This window comes from Cetorhinus maximus, chromosome 18 (genome assembly GCF_964194155.1).
Source record: "Cetorhinus maximus chromosome 18, sCetMax3.hap1.1, whole genome shotgun sequence".
Taxonomy (NCBI): domain Eukaryota; kingdom Metazoa; phylum Chordata; class Chondrichthyes; order Lamniformes; family Cetorhinidae; genus Cetorhinus; species Cetorhinus maximus.
In genome coordinates, this window is record NC_135896.1 from 37,470,183 (window position 1) to 37,491,138 (window position 20,956).

Below are 20,956 nucleotides of genomic sequence, written 5' to 3' on the forward strand. Positions count from 1 at the left end.
TTAGTTGAGAGACCGAAGAAGCTGAGAGCAAAAGACACATCTGTCTGGTAGGGATATATGTATAAATAGAAGACACAAACTGAAGTTACATGCTCTTTTGAAAATGATGAACTTATGTAATTATTCTAGTTGCTTTATTGAAAAAAATAATTTTTCAATAGAGCAAATGAATTGTGTGTATGTTCATTTGTATGAGATTGCATTTTAGGTGTTTAGATATGACGTATCACTTGAGAGTTGAAGAGAAGCCTTTGCATTTCAGGGTGTGCTGTTGGAATACATGGTAAATTTGTTTTGCAGTAGGGTTTATTTTGGGATTTGGGACTTTCCTCTTGCATCCCTTATCGATGCATCTGTAGAAGTTCACTTGAGTTGGATGGGTAATGAAATGAGCTAGAAGGCTATCCTTCCGCCTGTAGAACCTGAATTCAAATCCTTGGAAACCCAAGTAAAAAATAGTGTTCTTAGTTCTCCTCCAATGTTGAACTGAAACTATCACTAGCACTGCATCTAAAAGCTATAAATCAGACTTTGAAAATATAAGCCTTTCACATTTGCCAGGCACCGTTTGCTAAAATATAACTGGAATCCAGGTGGGCTAAGGTTATTAATTTTGTTTCAGCAATTTTTGTTTTTGTTTGGGCTAAGGTTATGTTTTTCATCTCTGTTGGTCTGTAAACCGTATGGGCTGGATTTTATGCTTCCTTGCTGTTGGGTTTAAAGGATTGCAGAGGGCATGTAAAATTCAGTGGCTTTTAATCCACCCGCAACCGGCCTGTCTGAAATTTTACAGGGGCCGGGTGGGGGTGCTGCAGCAGCAGGTGAAATGCTGGGTGGCCTGCCTGTCCTTGAACCTATTGATGCTTCATCCCACCTGTGCCGGTATTTTACCCACAGCAGGGGAGGCCCATGCCATGCAGGAAGGGGGCTGGTGTCGGGCAGGGAGGAAGGGGACCTCCTTTGTCATCCCCTGGGCCAGCAAAGGCACCACCCTCCCTCTCCCCCACCCCCAAGATCACAGCCCCTGCTCCCTGCCTTTTAAACGCAACCCCCAGCCCCCTCACAGAGACTCCCGACTCTGGACTTACCCAGGCTCCTTGGCATGTTGGGACTGCCTGCAACCCCAGCTGTAGCCACCACGCTCAGCTGGCGCTATTGAGACTACAGAGCTGCTGGCCGTTTGATTGCTCGGCAGCTCTCTAAGGCAGGACTTCCTCCCCAAATCAGGGCAGAAGCCTCGCATTAAAGCAATTAATACTGCTCCCAGCTTTAAATTGATGCAAGGTGCCACCAGAATCATAGGTGTGCTTTCACACCACTCCTCGCATCCCCCCCACCCGTCCTTTAGTTGGGGAAGAGCAGGAACTACAGCACCCCGTGAAATCCAGCCATATATCTCAATGAATGGACGAATTTCATCAAAACCTGGTATACAGGGTATGGCCCTAGAAAGAACTAATTAGTTTTTGGAGAAGATGCCTATGTTGACACTGGAAATTTTTTAAGGACCCATTAACATGGGGAGATGGGGTGAATTTTTTTTTTAAAGAATGTTGTAGGTTGTTTTAGTTAAAATGTGGATGTGGTGGAATTTGTCACAGCTGTCAAAATGTGAGCAGAGGTTTCAGAGCAGGCTGTTGGCTATGGATTGGCCAGAAGCCTCCTCGGTGAGATGGAAGCTCTTAATAAAAAGATTTATTTTTTCAGCTTTGTAGCTACAGAGCATCAACCAGGCAGGGAAAAGCCTTGAAAAGAGCTGCATAATTGTAATAATGTTGAGTTAACACAGCTTGGCAGAGGTATGTGCTCTGCTGAGTGCCCTCTTCACTTGTTTTCACCGTTTTCGTTTTGAAGAGACAAACTTTCTGCCAGTAAATTGACTGAAAATATACTCCTTTCTCAAACTTTGACTGAAAATCTATAGTTTCAGAAGCCCTTTTAAAATTGTTCATCTTTGACTCAGCTACCCAAGCCCATACAAAGCCTGTGAACAAGTGTGTGTTTTCCGTTTAATATAAAATAGTTTGCAGCACAGTACTTTTCCCCCAAAATGCTGTGAAATACAAGATCATCAGTGGTATATTTTCTACTTTTGCTTTTTTAAATTAAAATTGAATTCCTGTTGCTGATTTTAGAGCTGCTTTGCTGCAGCTACAAATGGTTAAGAATAATAACATCTTGTTCCCCCCTCCACCCGACACGCACACACCCACGCCAGCGCACGCCCCTGTGTGCGTGCACATGTGCACGCACGCCCGTACACTCCTTGATTGGTAGAGCTTCCCGGCACATCAGCATTTCTATGGATATTGTCTTTATCAATGGTGGGAGTAATAAGTAATCCTTTCGTCAGGCTTGAGCATTGCTTCCTAGTAATATGATTAAAAGTGGGAAAAGCTAGCTACTGGGTACTTGAAAGCTGACTAAGACTGTCATTTGAATTAGGCCTTGCTTGATTTTCCAATTTCTCGCACAGCTGCTTTCCCTCTTCCATTCATTTTTGCTTTTTTTGTTCATAAAACAGGTAGTTTTATTTGCATTGCTCGGTAACAGTGTTCCTTCAGACTGAAAAACTGGTAATGGAGTGCCAGAATGTCAAACTGCATGCTTCAGGTCTGACTCAGTTATTGTCTTAGCATTTTACCCACAACAAAGTGTTTATCTTTGCCAAAGTACTTGTAGTATCAAGAAATGCTAGAGAAAGTTGGTTTTATCACCAATTTACTTTAATTGTCTTGACATTTTTTATTCTCAAATGGGATCTGCACTTTCGTTTCGTATGAAAGACTCTGGATTTTAGCATTAATTTATTCCACAATTTTTATTTCAGGATTTTCTTCCCCTTGCTTTTGGGACAGGTGACTTAGGTATATGTGTATTTTTGCATACGCTTATTTTGATGCAGGAGAGGGTCAAGCTAAGAAATAATATACTTTGAGAAGTTAAAGTCAGCCAAACATGGTGAAATGGGATGGGATTATACCCAAATCCAAATCCAGACTGGTGGAATAAAACTCTCCTTTCTTTCTTGCTTGCAAAAATCTCATATGAACTGAGTTTGATCAGAGTCGATCCAGTTCCCCAGTAGATATGGACACACAGCATAAAATAACCCATAATTTGGCACTGATTTTAGTTCAGAGGAGGATACACGAATTGATGATTCAGGCAAAAGAAATCGGTCTGTACATTCCTCATTTTTGATCCTCTTTGTAGACATTCTGTTGGAGTAAGATTGTGGAACTAGTGTCAAATTATGTGTAAATTTGATGTGTTCTATGGACCTGTACCATTAGAACTGGAGTAAGGTTTGATATCCCCTTATTGCGGGCTGAACTTGTGCCAAGTAGTGATTCCACAGGTGCTGCCCATCCTCCAATACCTCACCTTGGTAGTTGTTGATTATGTGCACCGGCCTAGTTAGCAGGAACCAAATCTGATCATGGCCAAATTCAATGTCCATTTCTGTATATTTCCCTACAGGGGTCAAAATGTAGTGAGCAGGATGAAGAATGCTGGTTAATTTTTCCCCTTCCTAATCCAAAGGTAATGAAGGCAATTGCAGTTTTCCACTACCTAAGATCTTGCTAAGATCAGTCATTTGAATCTGAGAAGTTGATTTTTTTCTTCACTTTTTTCATTTTGCTCATGGCTATGCTACCCCCTCCATTATACATGGTGGGGTGGGTGATTCTTCATAAACAGCATCACCACCACTCTGCAACCAATCAGGAATTCCTCTGGGTAGTGTCCTCGGCCCAACCATCTTGAGCTGCTTCATCTTTGACCTTTTTTCCATCATAAGGTCAGAAGTGGGGATGTTCGCTAATGATTGCACAATGTTCAGCACCATTTGTGACTCCTCAGATACTGAAGCAACCCATGTCCAAATGTAGCAAGACCTGGACAATATCCAGGCTTGGGCTGACAAGTGGCAAGTAACATTTGCGCCACACAAGTGCCAGGTAATGGCCATCCCCAACAAGAGAGAAGCTAACCATTATCCCTTGACATTCAGTGGCATTGCCATCGTTGAATCCTCCACTATCAATATCCTGGGGTTACCGTTGACCAGAAACTGAACTGGACTAGCCATATAAATACTGTGGCTACAAGAGCAGGTCAGAGGGTAGGAATCCTGCAGCAAGTAACTTACCTCCTGACTCCCCAAAGCCTGTCCACCAGGGCAGGGCACAAGTCGGCAGTGTGGTGGAATATTCTCCACTTGCCTGGATGAGTGCAACTACAACAATGCTCAAGAAGCTCAACACCATCCAGGACAAGCAGTCCTCTTGATTGGCACTCCTTCCACAAACATTCACTCCCTCCACCACCGATAGTGTACCATTTACAAGATGCACTGCAGAAACTCACCAAGGCTCCTTCAGCAGCACCTTCCAAACCCATGACTGCTACCTAGAAGGACAAGGGCAGCAGATACATGGGAACACCACCACCTAGAAGTTCCCCTCCAAGCCACTCACCATCCTGACTTGAAAATATATCGCTGCTCCTTCACTGTCGCTGCGTCAAAATCCTGGAACTCCCTCCCTAACAGCACTCTGGGTGTACCTACACCACGTGGACTGCAGTGGTTCAAGAAGGCAGCTTACCACCACCTTCTCAGGGGTAAATAGGGATGGGCAATAAATGCTGGCCTAGCCAGTGATGCCTACATCTTGTAAATTAATTTAAAAAAAAGAAAGGAGTCCTAAATCAAGAAGTGTTTTTTTTAATCCATACCCCTGGAGAAAATAATAAATCACTCTTCCCTGCTCTACTCTTCTTCCTGGTATTTTATAATAGTTAGACAGGAATAGAGAAGCTTCCCTTAATTGTATCAAATGAATCTAATTTGAACTCAATCCTTTTGCTTACCTGCTGATTGCTTAACTACCTGAGCTAAGGATTACCTAAAGGGGTGTATGGAACTCAATAATGTGCAGCGTTAGTTAATGCAATGCAGTAAGAGAGCTAGCCTATTAAATCTCCACACTGAAATCTGCTTCTTTACAGAGTTGGACGGCCATAGGCCATGGCAACAGCAAGAAACATAGAGTCATCAGCCCCACCGCTTTCCCTGGAGTCCCTGGTGCAGCAGGCAAATGTAGTTCACCTTCCAAATAGCAAGCTGTCATCCCTCAGCATCGAACCAGAGGATGGGGGTTTCAAGGAAAAATTTGTGCTGAAACTGGAAAACAAGTACAAATGTGAACATTGTCGTCTTGCACTCTGCAACCCCAAACAGACTGCTTGTGGCCACAGATTCTGTGAAAGCTGTGTAAGGAAAATTCTTGGGTAAGAGATCATTTATTAGAAATCCTGTTGTGTAAATTTGGATAGACTAAATGGAACCTCATTCAAGTGTTGCAATTAATGTTTGTTTGCTGCATTGACTATCTTGACATTTAAAAACAAAATCATTCTTGAGCTTGTTTTATCTGAATAAATAATTTACAATTATTTTGCTAACTATTATCTGTGAAGTGGTGACTGCAAAATATGAGTTGAATAAGAAATGTTGTCAAATATTGATAATTGACAGATTCTTCAGAACTAATAGTAACAGTAATAGTAGAAACCCAATTTCATTGCTAATAGTCACTACATAAAACTTGATTTATGTTTGGGTCAGTAGTGTGCTAACAACTAGAAAATCACAAGACCCAGAGGCTGTTGGGAAAATGTCATTTGGGCCAAAAGAATATCCTGTTATTGAAAGTAACATACATGGTTCTTCCAGTGACTTTCTTGGAGATCAATTTATGAGTCATGTTTATGGGAATGGTAACCTATTTTGAAGTATGTAATTTAAACAAATAACCATCGAAAATGAGAGACTCTGATCTAGAGTCTATAGGGATGGATGAACTCTGGAACCTAGAGTTGGTGGCATTAGGAATTAACATGTGGATGATTTGGCAAGCAATTCCCCCCAATGTTTTTGAGGGCCAGAGTTTTACAGTGGGTGTGCAGGGAGCGGGCCCGACATGCCGGCACGTGTGATGATGTCGGGCGTGCGTCCCAATGTCACCGCGCTGTCTCGCAAAGTTTCATTCGGCGGCCGTGCGCCAGAGTCAGCTGCGCGCCCGCTGATAATTAAAAGGCCTATTAAGGCCATTAAGGAACTAATTAATTTCGAATTTACACTTCCCGCCCAACCTTACGGTTGGTGGGCAGGTGAAAAGGCCAAGCGGCCTTTACGTTTTTTAGGAAACCTCATCCACGAATGGGATGAGGTTTCCTAAAGCTTTTACAAATTGAATAAAATCTTTTTATGAAACATAAAAACATATCCCATCTCATGTGACACAGTCACACGAGGGGACAAGATTCATTACATTTTTATTGCATGTATTTTTTTTCAAAAGTGCTTCAATCTCCCTGAGGCAGTGCTGTGCCTCAGGGAGATTGAAGCGCTCTTTCGTGCGTGTGCACAAAAGAGCGCTGGACCCAACTCTCCCTCCTCTCCCCGCCCACACAGGTAACGCTCCGCTCGCGTATTATGCTGGGCGGGCCTTAATGGGCCTGGCCGCGTAAAATGGCAGCGTGGAGCTGATCGCGGGCGGCTCCAGGACCACCTCCGCCGAGCCCGCCCGACACAAGAAAAATTCAGGCTGAGGTGGAGTTTAGAAACCAGAGAGGGATGTTTCTTGACATTTAAAAAAAAAATAATTCTTGAGCTTGTTTTATCTGAATAAATAATTTACAATTATTTTGCTAACTATTATCTGTAATATAACTTGAGTAGTGGTCAGACCAAGAGAGCTAAAAGGGAAATATGTCTTTTTATATATCTGAATTATGCAACCAAAATATTATTTCCATACCATTAGGATTTAAGTTATTGTAGTTATATTCTTATTTAATGTTTTATGTTTTTAGGAGTCCGAAGCCAGTTTGCCCAGCTGACAATGAGTCTTTATGTGAGAATACGGTAGGCAATCAAGTGAATAGTACAGCAGCTTTTAAATTCAGTTTTAATACTTAACCTGTAATAATTTTGACATGGCATTCAATTTTGTATTTTCTAAGGTTTTTAAGGACATGTGCTGTAAAAAAGAGGTTCTTGCACTTCAAATCTACTGTAGAAATGAGATAAATGGCTGTCAGAAACAGCTACCTCTCGGAAAGCTTGAGGTAAATGATATGATCCAACATCTTCACTGAAGCATGTTCAACGAGTTATTTTGATGCATTTTTAGATAACCAGTGGACTGGGCTATTATTATGTTTTAATTTGGGGTATTAAATTCTAAAGGATCTGTCTCTTATTAATGCTTATGATCCTATGTATCACTTGAATATATACATAAGTCTCAATATTAGACATTATGCCATAACTGGGTTGTTAGTGATTTTAATATGAGGATTTTATTTTCAGAATTTAATTAAAAATCAAAAAAATACTCACATGCCTTACTGATTAGATCATTGTGTGGTCCTATGTCTATTGATTATTTTTTAAATATATATTCATTCATGGGTTGTGGGTGTCACTGGTGAGACCAGCGTTTAATGTCCATCCCTAAATACCCTTGAGAAGGTGATGGTGAGCTGCCTTCTTGAATACAACTGAGTGACTTGTTAGCTCATTTCAGAGGACCGTTAAGAGTCACCTATTATAACACCATAACATTGTTATGGGTCTGGAGTCACATATAGGCCAGACTGGGTAAGGACGCAGATTTCCTTCCCTAAAGGACATGGTGAACCAGTGGATCTTTTCGACCATCCAGTATTTTCAAGGTCACTATTACTGATAGTAGTTTTTTATTGCAGATTTATTTAATTAATTGAATCTAAATTCCCCAGCTGCCATGATGGATTTGAAGTCCAAGACTTCAGATCATTAGTCAAGGCACCTGGATTTACTAGTCCAGCAACATAACTACTATCCTACCGTACCCCCAAAAGTCAAAATTATGCTACAATTGTTTGGATGGAATAATCTCAATGTCAATATTTTTTTTGCTATTGTCTCTCCTCATAAAGGGCCACTTACTTGAATGTCCTTATCAGGAAGTCCGATGTGCACGAAGGGGATGCACAGAAATGGTGCAGAGGAAAGATTTAGCTGACCATTTAAATTCAAGCTGTAAATATCGGGAGCAAACCTGTAAATACTGCAGGACTGAAATCACTATTGCAGAATTAAAAGTAAGAGACTTTGAAATAAATATATGCTCTTCTGCTTCTTTATCTCTATCATTGGTGGTGTTTATTGCCATCTTTAAATTATGTTAATTTTACCTTTCAAGTTGGTTGAAGAACAATTAGAATTGTGCTGGAAATTTTGGAGCAATTCAGTGTTATTGCGGCAAACTTTGTGCCGTGTTCATTGCCACCATTTGTGGTTACTGCCAAGATATGTGTTCTAGGTTGTTCCTTTTAGCTTTTAAGTGCTGATTTAAAAACAAGTCTGCTATGCAGGATGGATGAGTGTTCCTGTGATGGTGGCCAACCTGGTCACTCAGTGACCTACTGAACTACCTTAGGATGTTTAGCTACGATAAAGACGCTATATAAGTGCTAATATTTGTTGTGCCAAGGTGAGAAGAACCCAATAACTCCTTTCAGGAAAGGGGAACAATATCAGAGTGCAGCTTTTACGTACTGCCTAGTAAGAGAGGAATTGATGCAGGTGTGGCTCCTTTCACTGCAAATAGTGTGGGATTATGGTATGAACCAAGCCTTAGCTGCTGTGAATTATATTTTTTTCTGGCTCAGTATCAAAAGCCACTGAGATTTGGCAAAGGTTTGAGTAGTTTGATAAGAATGCTTCTGATTTCAGGCAACACTGTGGTGGTTCCTCTCTTGTATAACAATATTTGACATTTCATCCCATATCTGGCTGTATTTCTTTGTAACCAGTAGTGGTGGGGGAGGTGTTAACCAAAATGATAACAGCTTAATCACAAATAATGAATACTTAAGTAACCTGTAACCAAAGTGAAAACAAAACCAGAAACAGAAATACCTGGAAAAACTCAGCAGGTCTGGCAGTATCGGCGGAGGAGAGCACAGTTGACGTTTCGAGTCCTCATGACCCTTCAACAGAACTAAGTAAAAATAGGAAAGGGGTGAAATATAAGCTGGTTTAAGGGGGGGGGGCGACAAGCATTACCCAGACCTCCCTGTTGCTTGCCATTTCAACACACCACCCTGCTCTCATGCCCACATGTCCGTCCTTAGCCTGCTGCAATGTTCCAGTGAAGCTCAACGCAAACTGGAGGAACAGCAACTCATCTTCCGACTAGGCACTTTACAGCCTTCCGGACTGAATATTGAGTTCAACAATTTTAGATCTTGAACTCTCTCCTCCATCCCCACCCCCTTCCCGTTTCTTCCCCATCCTTTTTGTTTTTCCAATAATTTATATAGATTTTTCTTTTCCCACCTATTTCCATTATTTTTAAATATATTTCCACCCATTGTTTATTTCTACCTTTTAGTATTCCCCCACCCCCACTAGAGCTATCTGTACCTTATCTGTCCAGTCTTCTACTCTTAATTAGCACATTCCTTTAGATAATATCACCACCTTCAACAACTCTTTGTTCTTTTGTCTGTGACATCTTTTGGTTATCTCCACCTATCACTGGCTGCTTGTCCCAACAACCCCCCCCCCCCCCACCCCCCCCCAAAACCAGCTTATATTTCACCCCTTTCCTATTTTTACTTAGTTCTGTTGAAGGGTCATGAGGACTCGAAACGTCAACTGTGCTTTCCTCCGCCAATGCTGCCAGACCTGCTGAGTTTTTCCAGGTATTTCTGTTTCTGGTTTTGTTTTGGATTTCCAGCATCCGTAGTTTTTGCTTTTATCTCTATGTAACCAAAGTGATGCCATTAGCTTTTTTTCTAAGCAGCCTTTACTGTCTTAAAAGAGATTGATGGCCTTCAGGGGTGATTTGTTTTCTGTTGATTTTGTACAAAGTGAGTCACAGTGAGAACTAAACCGGGTTCTCAATATTCTTTAATCCTGACTGCCTCCAGTAAAGCCTATTACTGTAGTTTCCTGTCATATTTGAGACAGAAAGACAGACAACTTTCAGAGCTGCACTGGATCTATGTTTTACACAGGAATTTGGGCAGCTGATTCTATATAAACTGTACTTAAACCTGTATCATGCTGCATCAACAGTATCTTTAACGCCTTTCAGTCCCATCCTGAATTAAATGCATTGTGTGCTAATCAGATCTGCCAGTGTAACGGAATTGCCCGGGGTGTAATTTATCTCTAGTGAGATCATTTGCTAAGGTCCTGGGAGCCTGGTGCCCGTGCTACCATTTCCCAGCTGATCTCTGCATGTTCAGGAGGAGGGGAGAAGTTTTCTTTGGGAAGGGTGTGGGGCTGGTGGTTGTAGGGGGAAGTGAGGTGGATTTAAATATAAAGAGCTGTGCTTATCTTTCGAAGTGAAGCGCATCAAAATGATTATATTTGTAAATGGAAGTCACGGAGAATCACCATTTCTGATCAAATGCCTTTGATCAGCCATCACTCTGGGCAGTTCAGCATATAGATTCTGTAATTGAAATCAGCTGCATTAAAAGAATGCATATAAAAACTGTACATGACTGGAAATAAACAGGTGGATGTAAGTTAAAAGGTAAATGTACAATCTTGGATATTGTCTTTAAATTACTTCAAACTATTTTTTTGGAGGAGGGTTGCGGTGGGTGGTGGTGGCATTTGAAGAAACTGAAGGTTTCTTTTCTTCCTAGAAACATGAAGACTTTGACTGTCCGTCATTCCCAGTGCCATGCCCTAATAAGTGCAATGCTTATATTCTGAGGGGAGAGGTAAGTGTGTGTTTTTTAAGTTCCTTACAGCCCAGTTTTAAGAGTTGGTAGTTGGACATTTCTGGTTATGGATTCAGTTAGTATGAAGAAATAACTTTAGCTGCATAATATAACATTACAATTTAGTTCTCACATAAGAAAATCACCACATAGAACTTATCCCTCCAAATAAATGTGTAAGAGTGAAGCCCCTTTGATGAAACATGAGAGGAAAGAGCAAGTTGTGACTGTAAATTGCCACTTTTACAAAGAGTTTCTGTTTTGAGCCCTGGAATCAGCCTTTATGTGTAGAATTTGCTGACTGTGTGTATCCTAATCTGAGCTGTGAGATTCCTAGTCTGTCAACTCCCTTTTCTGCCCTTTCTGAATGAGAGCCAAATTATTGAGATGGTGATGTATCTGTGTTCTTATGTGCTCAGGCACAAGGCTCTCTGGGCTTGATAGCTAAAAGCCATTGTAGGCAATAAGATGTCATTACTGTGGCTTGAATGAGAGCTGAATGTGCTCTAATTGAGTGCTTACTTCAAGTAGTGAGTTTCTGAAAGGTGAATATCACACTTGAGTCCTTTGACCCATCAAATTAAAAAATGCTGTGTTCCTTACTATAGAATAATAATGCAGAGAATTGAAGAAAATTGAGAGCCTATTTATGAAAATGGGTATATGATTTCATAATAGTCAGCATAGAGAGGAAATCTTCCACTTGAGGCCAGATCAGCCAGAAATCATTCTTTGCTATAGTTATGATGTGTTTGCTCAGGCAATTTAAATGCTTTCTATTCAAGGTCAATGATTGTACAATTATCCCTGTTGGGAAAGGACAAATCCCATCACCTGATGCCTACAGATAATTTGTTTTTATTGTTTTGCTTGTCAACAAATTTTTCAGTATAGATCTTTGTCATCCGTGACACCATCTAAACACAAAATGCAACACATTAAGAAAACCCACTCTTCCAAATAGAGTTCATGTTCAAGTATTAAACATGGTGACACTTGCCCTCTGAGTTACATGCTTAGTTTAGTGTATTGGAAATCTCAAATAAAAATAGAAACTGCTGGAAATACTCAGCAGGTCTGCCCGCATTTTTAGAGAGAGAAATAGAGCTAATGTTTCAGGTCAGTGACCCTTCATCAGGATTCAAACGCAAAGTTGCTGACGTTAACATTAAAGTTTTGATCTTTAAAGCAAAATTGTCTTCAGTGTATTTAGAAACTACGTGTTACCATTTTTAATACTTTGTCAGGTTCCTACTATAAACTCCATTCTTTATCTGCTGGTGTCATTTTCATCTCCTGACTGGTGTTATGAATAGCCTTCCAATTACAGGGAGGCTACTCTCTATAAAAGTGCATGACTGAGCTGTTCATTACAAAGCATTTTTCAACAATACTCTGCTTTCTATTTGCAGTTAAATAACCACCAGTTGCAGTGTCTTAATGTGGTTTTGCCTTGCCCTTTCTCCAAGTATGGATGTAACTTCCAAGTTAGTACAAAATATTATTATTATTATTATTATTATTATTGTTGTGGTTCATATTAAAGCCTTACAATAAACAGAAAAAAAATCTAGATAATAGCACCAAACTTCTAAGGGTAGATCTTACAAGTGGAAGCCATTCTTGAAATGGAAAGAGAAGAAAAGGAAAGAAAAACTGTAGTATCTTCTTGTTACACTGTGCGTAGCTTTATTATAACACTAACAATTTAACATGTAAAACAAAAGCCATTCTTTCAGGAACTTATTTGGGTATATTTATTCGTGAACTAATATTATTTACTGACTGCACATAGCTGAATGTTGCTGCGTGTGAGTTCACATTTCTGATTTTTTTTTCCATTGCTTTCTCCGCAAGCTCCCACTGAATTTTCTTTGCTTCCTGTTTAAGGGAACCCACCAGGAACTTAAAGTGCATGAAGCCGATACTATGGCTCAACATTTGAACTGTGTGCTGATGCAGAACGGAGATCTCGAAAATACGGTAATCAGAGTGAGCGATAACTGTGAATTTGCTTAGTCCATCAAAGTATTTATTTTCAAATCAATGGAAATGGTTCTTTTTAAAAGACTTTGCTTGCTGCGGTTAGAATAGAGAACAGTGTGTGCATCTGCTCACTTTTACTAAAGTGTTGGATGTGATGGCAGTCACAAGACTTCAGCCAACTTCCAGGGGCAGTAGGGGTCACGTGGGAGGGAAGGGTTGAGGCAGAGATCAGCGAGATTACTTTCATTTTAACCAGCCAAGGACAATGGCTGTAACAAGTTTTGTGAGCCTATTGTGTGTTTCATTTATTCTTTAGAAGCGAAAGTTGCCACCTGTACTCAAATCACATTACACAAATGACTTCAAATAATGAGTAGCAGGAAAGCTGCCCTTGGTCCAATCATTTGCAATAGTTGCAACAAAATCAAACCCTGTTGAAAGGTGTCCCTGCAGCAGAACTCTTCTTCACTGATCATGTTGTTTCATCCTACATCTCATTGTGCTCTTGCTGTTGTTTAAATAGCCAGCCTATAACTCTAGTTCTGTACATACTGCAATTATGTTCAGCTGCTTACTATTATGACCTGACCTGCCAATGTTGGGGTGGGTGGGGGAGGGAGGGAAAGTACATTTTTTTTATCATGATTCAAAAAGACCCCAGATTTGATCCCTGGTCTATTTTGTGTTAGCTGATTTCTTCCAGGATGGTGGTGAGATCCCTGTGTCTAATCTCCTTCAGCCTCAGATATCTGCATTCCTCTAATTCTGGTCTCTTGTACATCCCCAATTTGAACTGCTGAGCAATTGATGGCTGTGGCTTCAGTTGCCTGGACCCCCAAGCTCTGAAGTACCCTCCTTACACCCCTCCATCTCTCTACCTCTCTTTCCTCCTTTAGGATATTCCTTAAAACCTATATCTTTGACCAAGCTTTTGGTCAAATTACCTAATATCTCCTTATGTGGCTCGGTGTCATACTTTGTTGTATCATGCTCCTGTGAAGTGCCTTGGGATGTTTCATTATGTTAAAGACACTATATAAATATAAGTTGTTGTATTGTCAAAATAGTGAAATATTTGATTGTAACTCATTGTGTGTTTAAACAACATATTTTGGACTAGCTAGTTAATAATAGAGGTACGTTAAACCGGTTCAGCTTCACTTACCAAGAAATAGAATTTGTTTCCTGTCATGCTTGGAAGACTTGATGCAAGGGATTTCTTATTTTTTAAAAAAGGGTGCTTGCTATCATAGGTATCCTGTATCTGAGCATTCTCTTCCAAGCCTGACTCACACATGCACGCCCAGTGTTTGGCTTTTGGTTTCTCATTCTATGATGCTGTTTCACCCACTGGAAATCCCAAAACATTCCGTTGCTTCCTGTTTGTCATAAGATAAGGGAACGTTGTAAGTACTTGTAAAATCCATTATTTAATTAAAAAATGCCAAGTTATTCAGTTTCGTTGTTGCCACTGCTTCTTCCTCCTTCCCCCACTGGGAGGTTAAAAATTAAGTTCCTCTCCAGAGGCTGTGCCTACTAATGTTAGCCCAATTTAAAGTTGAAAACGGTGTACAAAATTAAATTACTTTTAAGAAGTGGCATAACAAAACCGAAAAAATCATTTTAAAATGCGCTTGAGATTGGCAGGTTGTTTGGAGTAGTGAAATTCTAGGTACCGATCCCCTGATTTAGCTGAATAGTAAAGTACATGGAGATGGACAGGTTCTTTAGCTGGTGAGTATCAGCCACTTGATCACCAGCCACAGGATTTCTCAACGTTCTCTTATTGTGCAAGTAACAGAGAATGTGTTGCACCTGCTCAATATGCCATCTAGTGGCCTAATTGAAGTCAGTAAATGGTCTGGGAACTTGAACCATCTGGGAACAGGAGCTTGGATTTTTCAGGTGGCGGGCAGGCTCGGCAGGAGCGGGCGGTGGTGGTCGTGAGCCAATCGCCGCTATTTTACGTGCCCGCCCTGCGTAAGATGCGAGCCGTGGTGCTCAGCGCTACCTGTGCGGGGCGGGGGATGGGGGAAGGAGGGAGAGTCGGGGCCAGCGCTGTTTTGTGCACGCGTGTGAAAGAGCACTTCAATCTCCCTGAGGCACAGAACTGCCTCAGGGCGATTGAATAGATATTGAAATAATTAAATAAATGGTGAAAATTTTTAATTAAACATGTCCCCTCACGACTGTGTCACATGAGATGGGACATGTTTTTAGATCTCAGAAAATTTTTAAATTAAATTAATAAAAGCTTCAGGAAACCTCAGCCCGCTTGTGGATGAGGTTTCCTAAAAAAACATAAAGGCCGCTTGGCTTTTTCGCCTGCCCGCCAACCTTAAGGTTGGATGGGCAGCGTTAACAATGATCTTAATCACTTCCTTAATAGGCCGTTTACATATTGGCGGGCGCGCAGCCGACTCTGGCGCGTGCCTGCTGAATGAAATATCGCGGGACTGCGCGATGACACTGGGACACACATCTGACGTCATTGTGCATCATTTTACGCATTGGCGTGTCGGGCTCACCCCTGCATGCCAACTGAAAAATCCTGCCCAGGGTGTTCTGCATCTTGTTAATACAGACCCCACCAGTTAAAACACCCATATTTAAAATAGGCAGTTGCTTATATTGGCAATGACTGTTATCCATATGCATTAACATTAAAGCTTACTGGATGTAGAACCTTGTATGCCGTGTTTTTATCGCTTAGTCACTCGATGAGATAAAATAATCTTCAACTTGATAGGATGTTTCCCAATTAATATTGCATAACTGCTACCAGCATTAGTGCTTATACTAATGCCAATTTCTAGGCTACATAAATTAATTAATACAAAATCCTTTTAAATGTAGACAGCAGTAGCAGCAGCTGTTGAGTTTGTGCCTGCTATATTTGACTGTGGAACACATTTGATGCTTCTGCTCCTGCAACCAGGATTTAAGTTTCTTCTTATTGTTCCTTCATGAGATGTGGGCATCGCTGGTTAGGCCAACATTTATTGCTCATTCCTAATTGTCCTTGTTCAGAGCGCATTTAAGAGTCAACCACATTGCTGTGGGTCTGGTGTTACATGTAGGTCAGACCAGGTAAGGACAGCAGATTTCCTTCCCTAAAGGACATTAATGAACCAGATGGGTTTTTACAACAATTGACAATGGTTTCATGGTCATCTTTAGACTTTTAATTCCAGATTTTCTTTTTTGTTGACCTTTATTTTTCATTCACTGAATTAATTTTATTGCATTTTCCCATTTACTTTGATTCATTCATTTAATATCCCCATTTTCCTTTGCCTCTTTAAATCTTGTTTAGTCTTTCCAGCCTTTTTGTCTAGTTACTAACATGCTGGTCTCTAGCCTTTTGCAAAAGAAGTAACAGGCCTCATGGTTTCTTCAGTCATTTGACTCAGAGAACCGTGCCAATGTGAACTCGGAGGGAGAAATTGCAGAAAACATATTCCGTTATACCAGCCATCACATATAGTGAGCAGATCGCGATTGCACGGAACGCTATTAGTGGTGTGGACGGCAGTAATCATTCAACAGGCCATATTCTCATGTCCACCTGCCTCATATTATATCCAATTGCCAGATTACCACCAATGTTTTCCTTCTAAGCCTCATGGCAACACAAAAGTTACTGTGCTTGTGCAACAGCACAAAAAATTGAGAAGGACCCTCCCACTTAAACAAGTCAGCCACAGGCAACAGCAAAATAAAAATGAGAGGGCATGTTAATGACCACGTTGTTAATTCATTGAACAAATATGATTTGAAATATTTTGAAAAATGTAATTTTCTCTCTTAAAACTCACCAATTAATTGGCTGCTATCTACATTGAAAGAACTTACATATACATAGCGCCTTTCACAGCTTCCCAAATATCTCAAAGTGCTTTACAATCAATGAAGTATTTCTGCAGTCACTATTGTAATGAAGGGAAACTACTCAATGGATATGATTCTCTAGGTGTCATGCATTTGTTTGTTGTCATTACCAAGATGGGCTACAGGAAATGTTTTTAAAAGCTTGGCTGATATGAGTTGCTAACAACAATGGTGTGCTCGTTGAGTGTCAGGTGATCTAAGGATTCAATGTGACAATTGCCTGGACTCTTAAAGAAGAATGCAAATGTAGGAGGAGTCCATTTTGTTTAAAGTCTTCATTTTATAAAGTCAAGAAAGAGAGACAATTTCAAGACTTTTTTTTAATCACTTTGTAAGCTGCAGGAAGACCTGCTAGACTGTATCCCTCACTGCTGAGTCTCACTGTAACATCACAGATCCTGCAGAGCAGTAACATTAAAAACAGCAGAAAATGTGGGCTGTGATTTAAGACTGTCTGAGAACTAAACAGAAGCCGTCTGAGCTCGAGGAAACCACCTACCAGCTGAACACCTGACATTCCTGCCAGGGTTTTCCTGAAGTATTGAAGCTGATGGATTTTAGCACCTCTTTTTAGTAAAATACATGGTCTAGTAGTTTTGTGAGTGGGCTCAGAACTGTAGAACAGTATCTCCAACTATTGTACATCCTCTCTAGCAGATCTGAGGTTCAACGAGAATCCTCACATTGGACAAATCATGCCAAAAGTAAAAGTAGCACATGCTGGAATTTCTAACTAGTTGATCAGCACCAGAAAGATATTTCAGTTGTTCCTCTTTGTTGGAAGTTTAAATTATATCCAGGGCAGAGTGAAACTAACCTCCTAACAGATGTGATGCAGATGGAGGAGATACTGTTGAACTATTTCAGCAGCTTAAGACTATGACAGGTTATGATTCTCATGGAATAATTGATGGGATCATGAGATAACAATCCATGAAATACTGGAAAAAGCTCTGCAATCACAACAAATAAAAGCAGCATTTGATTTATTCGGTTACCATTAGGCACTGGGGCTACTTATGAGTGGAGGGTGATCTCCAATCACCAGTAAAAATCCCTAAAGCCCTGATAAGATAAAGAGGAATTTTATTCAGCCCCTGTAAATCAACGGGCCTACATATGATAGAGAGGGTAGATTATATGAAACAGCAACAGCAATGGTCTGAGCAGAGTTTGAAAAAAAACTGTCTGTCCGCAAGCATGACCCAGACCTCCCTGTCGCTTGCCTTTTCAACACACCACCCCGCTCTCATGCCCACATGTCCATCCTTGACTTGCTGCATTGTTCCAGTGAAGCTCAGCACAAACTGGAGGAACAGCACCTCATCTTCTGACTAGGCACTTTACAGGCTTCCGGACTTAATATTGAGTTCAACAACTTCAGATCATGAGCTCTCTCCTCCATCCCCACCCCCTTTCCAATCCCCCCTTTTCCAATAATTTATAATTTTAAAAATATATATTTTTATTTTCCCACCTATTTCCATTATTTTTAAATGTATTTCCATCCATTGTTTTACTTCTACCTTTTAGCCTATTTCGATCCCTTCCCCCCACCCCACCCCCACTAAGGCTACTTGTCACTTGCTCGTCCTGCTTTCTACCCTTAATGTCATCATTAGCACATTCCTCAGCTAATATCACCACCGTTAACACCCCTTTGTCCTTTTGTCTATGACATCTCTGGCAATCTCTTTACCTCCACCTATCACTGGCCCTCTATCCAGCTCTACCTGTCCCACCCACCCTCAACCAGTTTATATTCTACCTCATTTCTATATTTCTTAGTTCTGATCGAGTCATATGGACTCGAAACGTTAACTGTATTCCTCTCCGCAAAGGCTGTCAGACCTGTTGAGTTTTTCCAGCTATTTTTGTTTTTTTTTCAGATTCCCAGCATCCGCAGTATTTTGCTTTTATTGAAAAAAAAACAGACAGGGTTTTAAGACCTAAAAGAGAAAGGGTGGGAGGAATGGATCGGGTTGTGTTCTGATGAAGGCTCACGCCTGAAATATTAGCACAATCATCTTCTTGTTTCAGATTCACCCCATATACATTTTCAGCATTGCTTTTCTTATCTCAGATTTGCAGCTTTTAGTTGTCATTCACCTAGTTTGTCAACAGTGCCAAGCCGCACTGTGCAGTAAAAACTCCCATCACCTATACAGGCTTCCTTTTGTGCCAGTTTCTTTCTGAATCATGAATGTTATATTTGACATTGTGTATAACTTTCTAACTTCAACACTGTGTTTAACAACTTTTAGACCTTAACCACGGTCCCCATTTTCTCTTGGACAGCGGGTGTTCTCTGCACCAGTACTACTGGAAGTGGAGGCATGAGTCGGTACTTGGGTGGGAATTCTCTATCTGTACATGGCTGGTGTAGTGGTCTCGCTGTATCTCTGGGGTCCCCCTGCTTATCTTGCGTCACATTTTCCTTCTGTTTTCTAGAATTCCCCCCCCCCCCCCCCCCTGCTATTCTACTATAACTATTTGGGCCTCCTCAGGGCCCACCTTTTGTTTCTGTTCTTTTTGCTAATATCTTCCAGTTCTGATGAAAGATCATTTACCTGAAATGTTAGTTCTGTTTACTGGTTCTACCTGAGCTGCTGAGTGTCTCCAGCAGTTTATGCATTTATTTTAGTTGCTCTTCTGACCTTTTAAAACTGGTTTCACTGGTTTGGGCTTAACTTGCATTAAGCTGTTTTTATATTGTGCAAGCCCCCATGTAAAGCTCTTGTTGCACAGATGTCCTGCTTTGCACCATGACGTGCACCACAGAAGCACTACTTCAATGTGCAATAGAACCTGATGTTTGTTTAGTTGGGATTGTGGCAGACTGAGGGCCGTGCACTGTTATCCCATGTTTCCACTGCTAAATCTGTGCCTCTTTACTGATGACAGAATCACAAACTGAAATAAGCACCAGTGTAGGAGTGATTGTTTTTCTTATCTTACTCTTGAGTGCTAGGGTTTAGCCATTGTGGACAGCTCCCCCAGATGTTTTAACAGTTCGTCAGTGAAATAATGGCAGATGGCTGTTCCAATTTAACTTACCACTAGTTGTGGTTACCTGATAAATTAGAGAATTACAAATGTGTACATTTGGTTTGGGGCCCCAAAAAAGGTTAATTTCTTGAATACTGGGAGTTTTAAGCCAGCAGAGGCAAATTTGATTCTCATTAATGGGACATAGGGCGGTGGCCAGGTTGGAGTAATAGTTTTAAGGCGCTACTGTTCATAACTCCACTAGAAATTCTAATGTCATCGCAAAAATGAACTCCACACATTTTTATTGTAACAGTGTTATTGGATGTTTCATGCATCTCGCCAAAAAGTGCTTTTACCAATCAGACTATGATAACCATTGGAGGAAATGTGGGAACTGCAGTCTGCTTTGTTATATAACATTGAATTTGATGCCTTACATGGTTAGGTGGGTTGTTCAGCGTAGGCTTTCTAGAGAATTTGGAACTATCGTGCATTCCTCGGCATCTGAGAATTGAAAACAGGTTTGCACAGGATCTGAACATTTTGATCAGTCAAATCAAATATTTTTAATGAGCCACTTCTTACTTTGTTTGGAAGAAAGCTTTTGAGGAAAACCAGCCAGCATTTATAAGTTTATCACATTACTTGGTAAAAGATGGCCCCTGGTTCTGAACGAAGATTCCTTTGATTTTACAAGTTTGCAATCAAAATATTTCCGAGTCTAATCTGCACTAAGAAACCTTGAATGCATTGGATATTTTAAAAATCCACATTCCGTTATGCGGGTATTGTATTATGTAAAGTTTTTATTCTTCTCTCAAATCAATCATGGGTTTTGATTGGAACCTTTTTTCGGTGCTTAAGCTACAAGGACCTGTGCAGTATTTGATTGTGAATCCTTCTTAATAATGCTTCAATCCAGAATATGCCAGCTGATTTGACTGTGCTCATCTTTTAAAAACGGTCGCAGCAGATGTTGAAGGCTTGCTCCATTTGATTTTTAAAGTTTTGGCTTTCAGCCTATGTTTCAGATGAATAGTATGTTCCTTTTTATTTTTAGGGCCGTGGCATTGATGCATTTTTCATGGGTCCCTCTATTATTCATTTCCATGAAATTTTTGGAAATAAGTCACATTTTCCTCCTTCCTTATTAAATGTGTCAGCATTGGCTGAATGGTAGCTTATTCCCCTTTAATGTAGGAGGTTGTGGGTTCAAGCCCTATTCCACAGTCTTGAGCACAACATGTAGGTTGGCGTGTTAAGCAGGGTGCAGTGTTAGAGGTGA

General features: G+C 40.6%; 1 protein-coding gene across 3 annotated transcripts in view; it reads left to right on the top strand.

Moving 5' to 3' along the window:
- Positions 1 to 20,956, top strand: part of traf3 (TNF receptor-associated factor 3) — a 67,948-nt gene that overhangs the window by 38,437 nt on the left and 8,555 nt on the right. For 2 of the 3 annotated variants that reach the window (XM_078562411.1, XM_078562412.1), the window contains exons 2-8: positions 5,017 to 5,298; positions 6,886 to 6,937; positions 7,036 to 7,140; positions 7,996 to 8,160; positions 10,726 to 10,803; positions 12,216 to 12,290; positions 12,694 to 12,786. In XM_078562411.1, the coding sequence (XP_078418537.1) occupies positions 5,036 to 5,298; positions 6,886 to 6,937; positions 7,036 to 7,140; positions 7,996 to 8,160; positions 10,726 to 10,803; positions 12,216 to 12,290; positions 12,694 to 12,786 (831 nt within the window). In that variant the 5' untranslated portion in view covers positions 5,017 to 5,035. The remainder of the gene's footprint in view (positions 1 to 5,016; positions 5,299 to 6,885; positions 6,938 to 7,035; positions 7,141 to 7,995; positions 8,161 to 10,725; positions 10,804 to 12,215; positions 12,291 to 12,693; positions 12,787 to 20,956) is intronic. The other variant, XM_078562413.1, reaches the window with a different exon arrangement.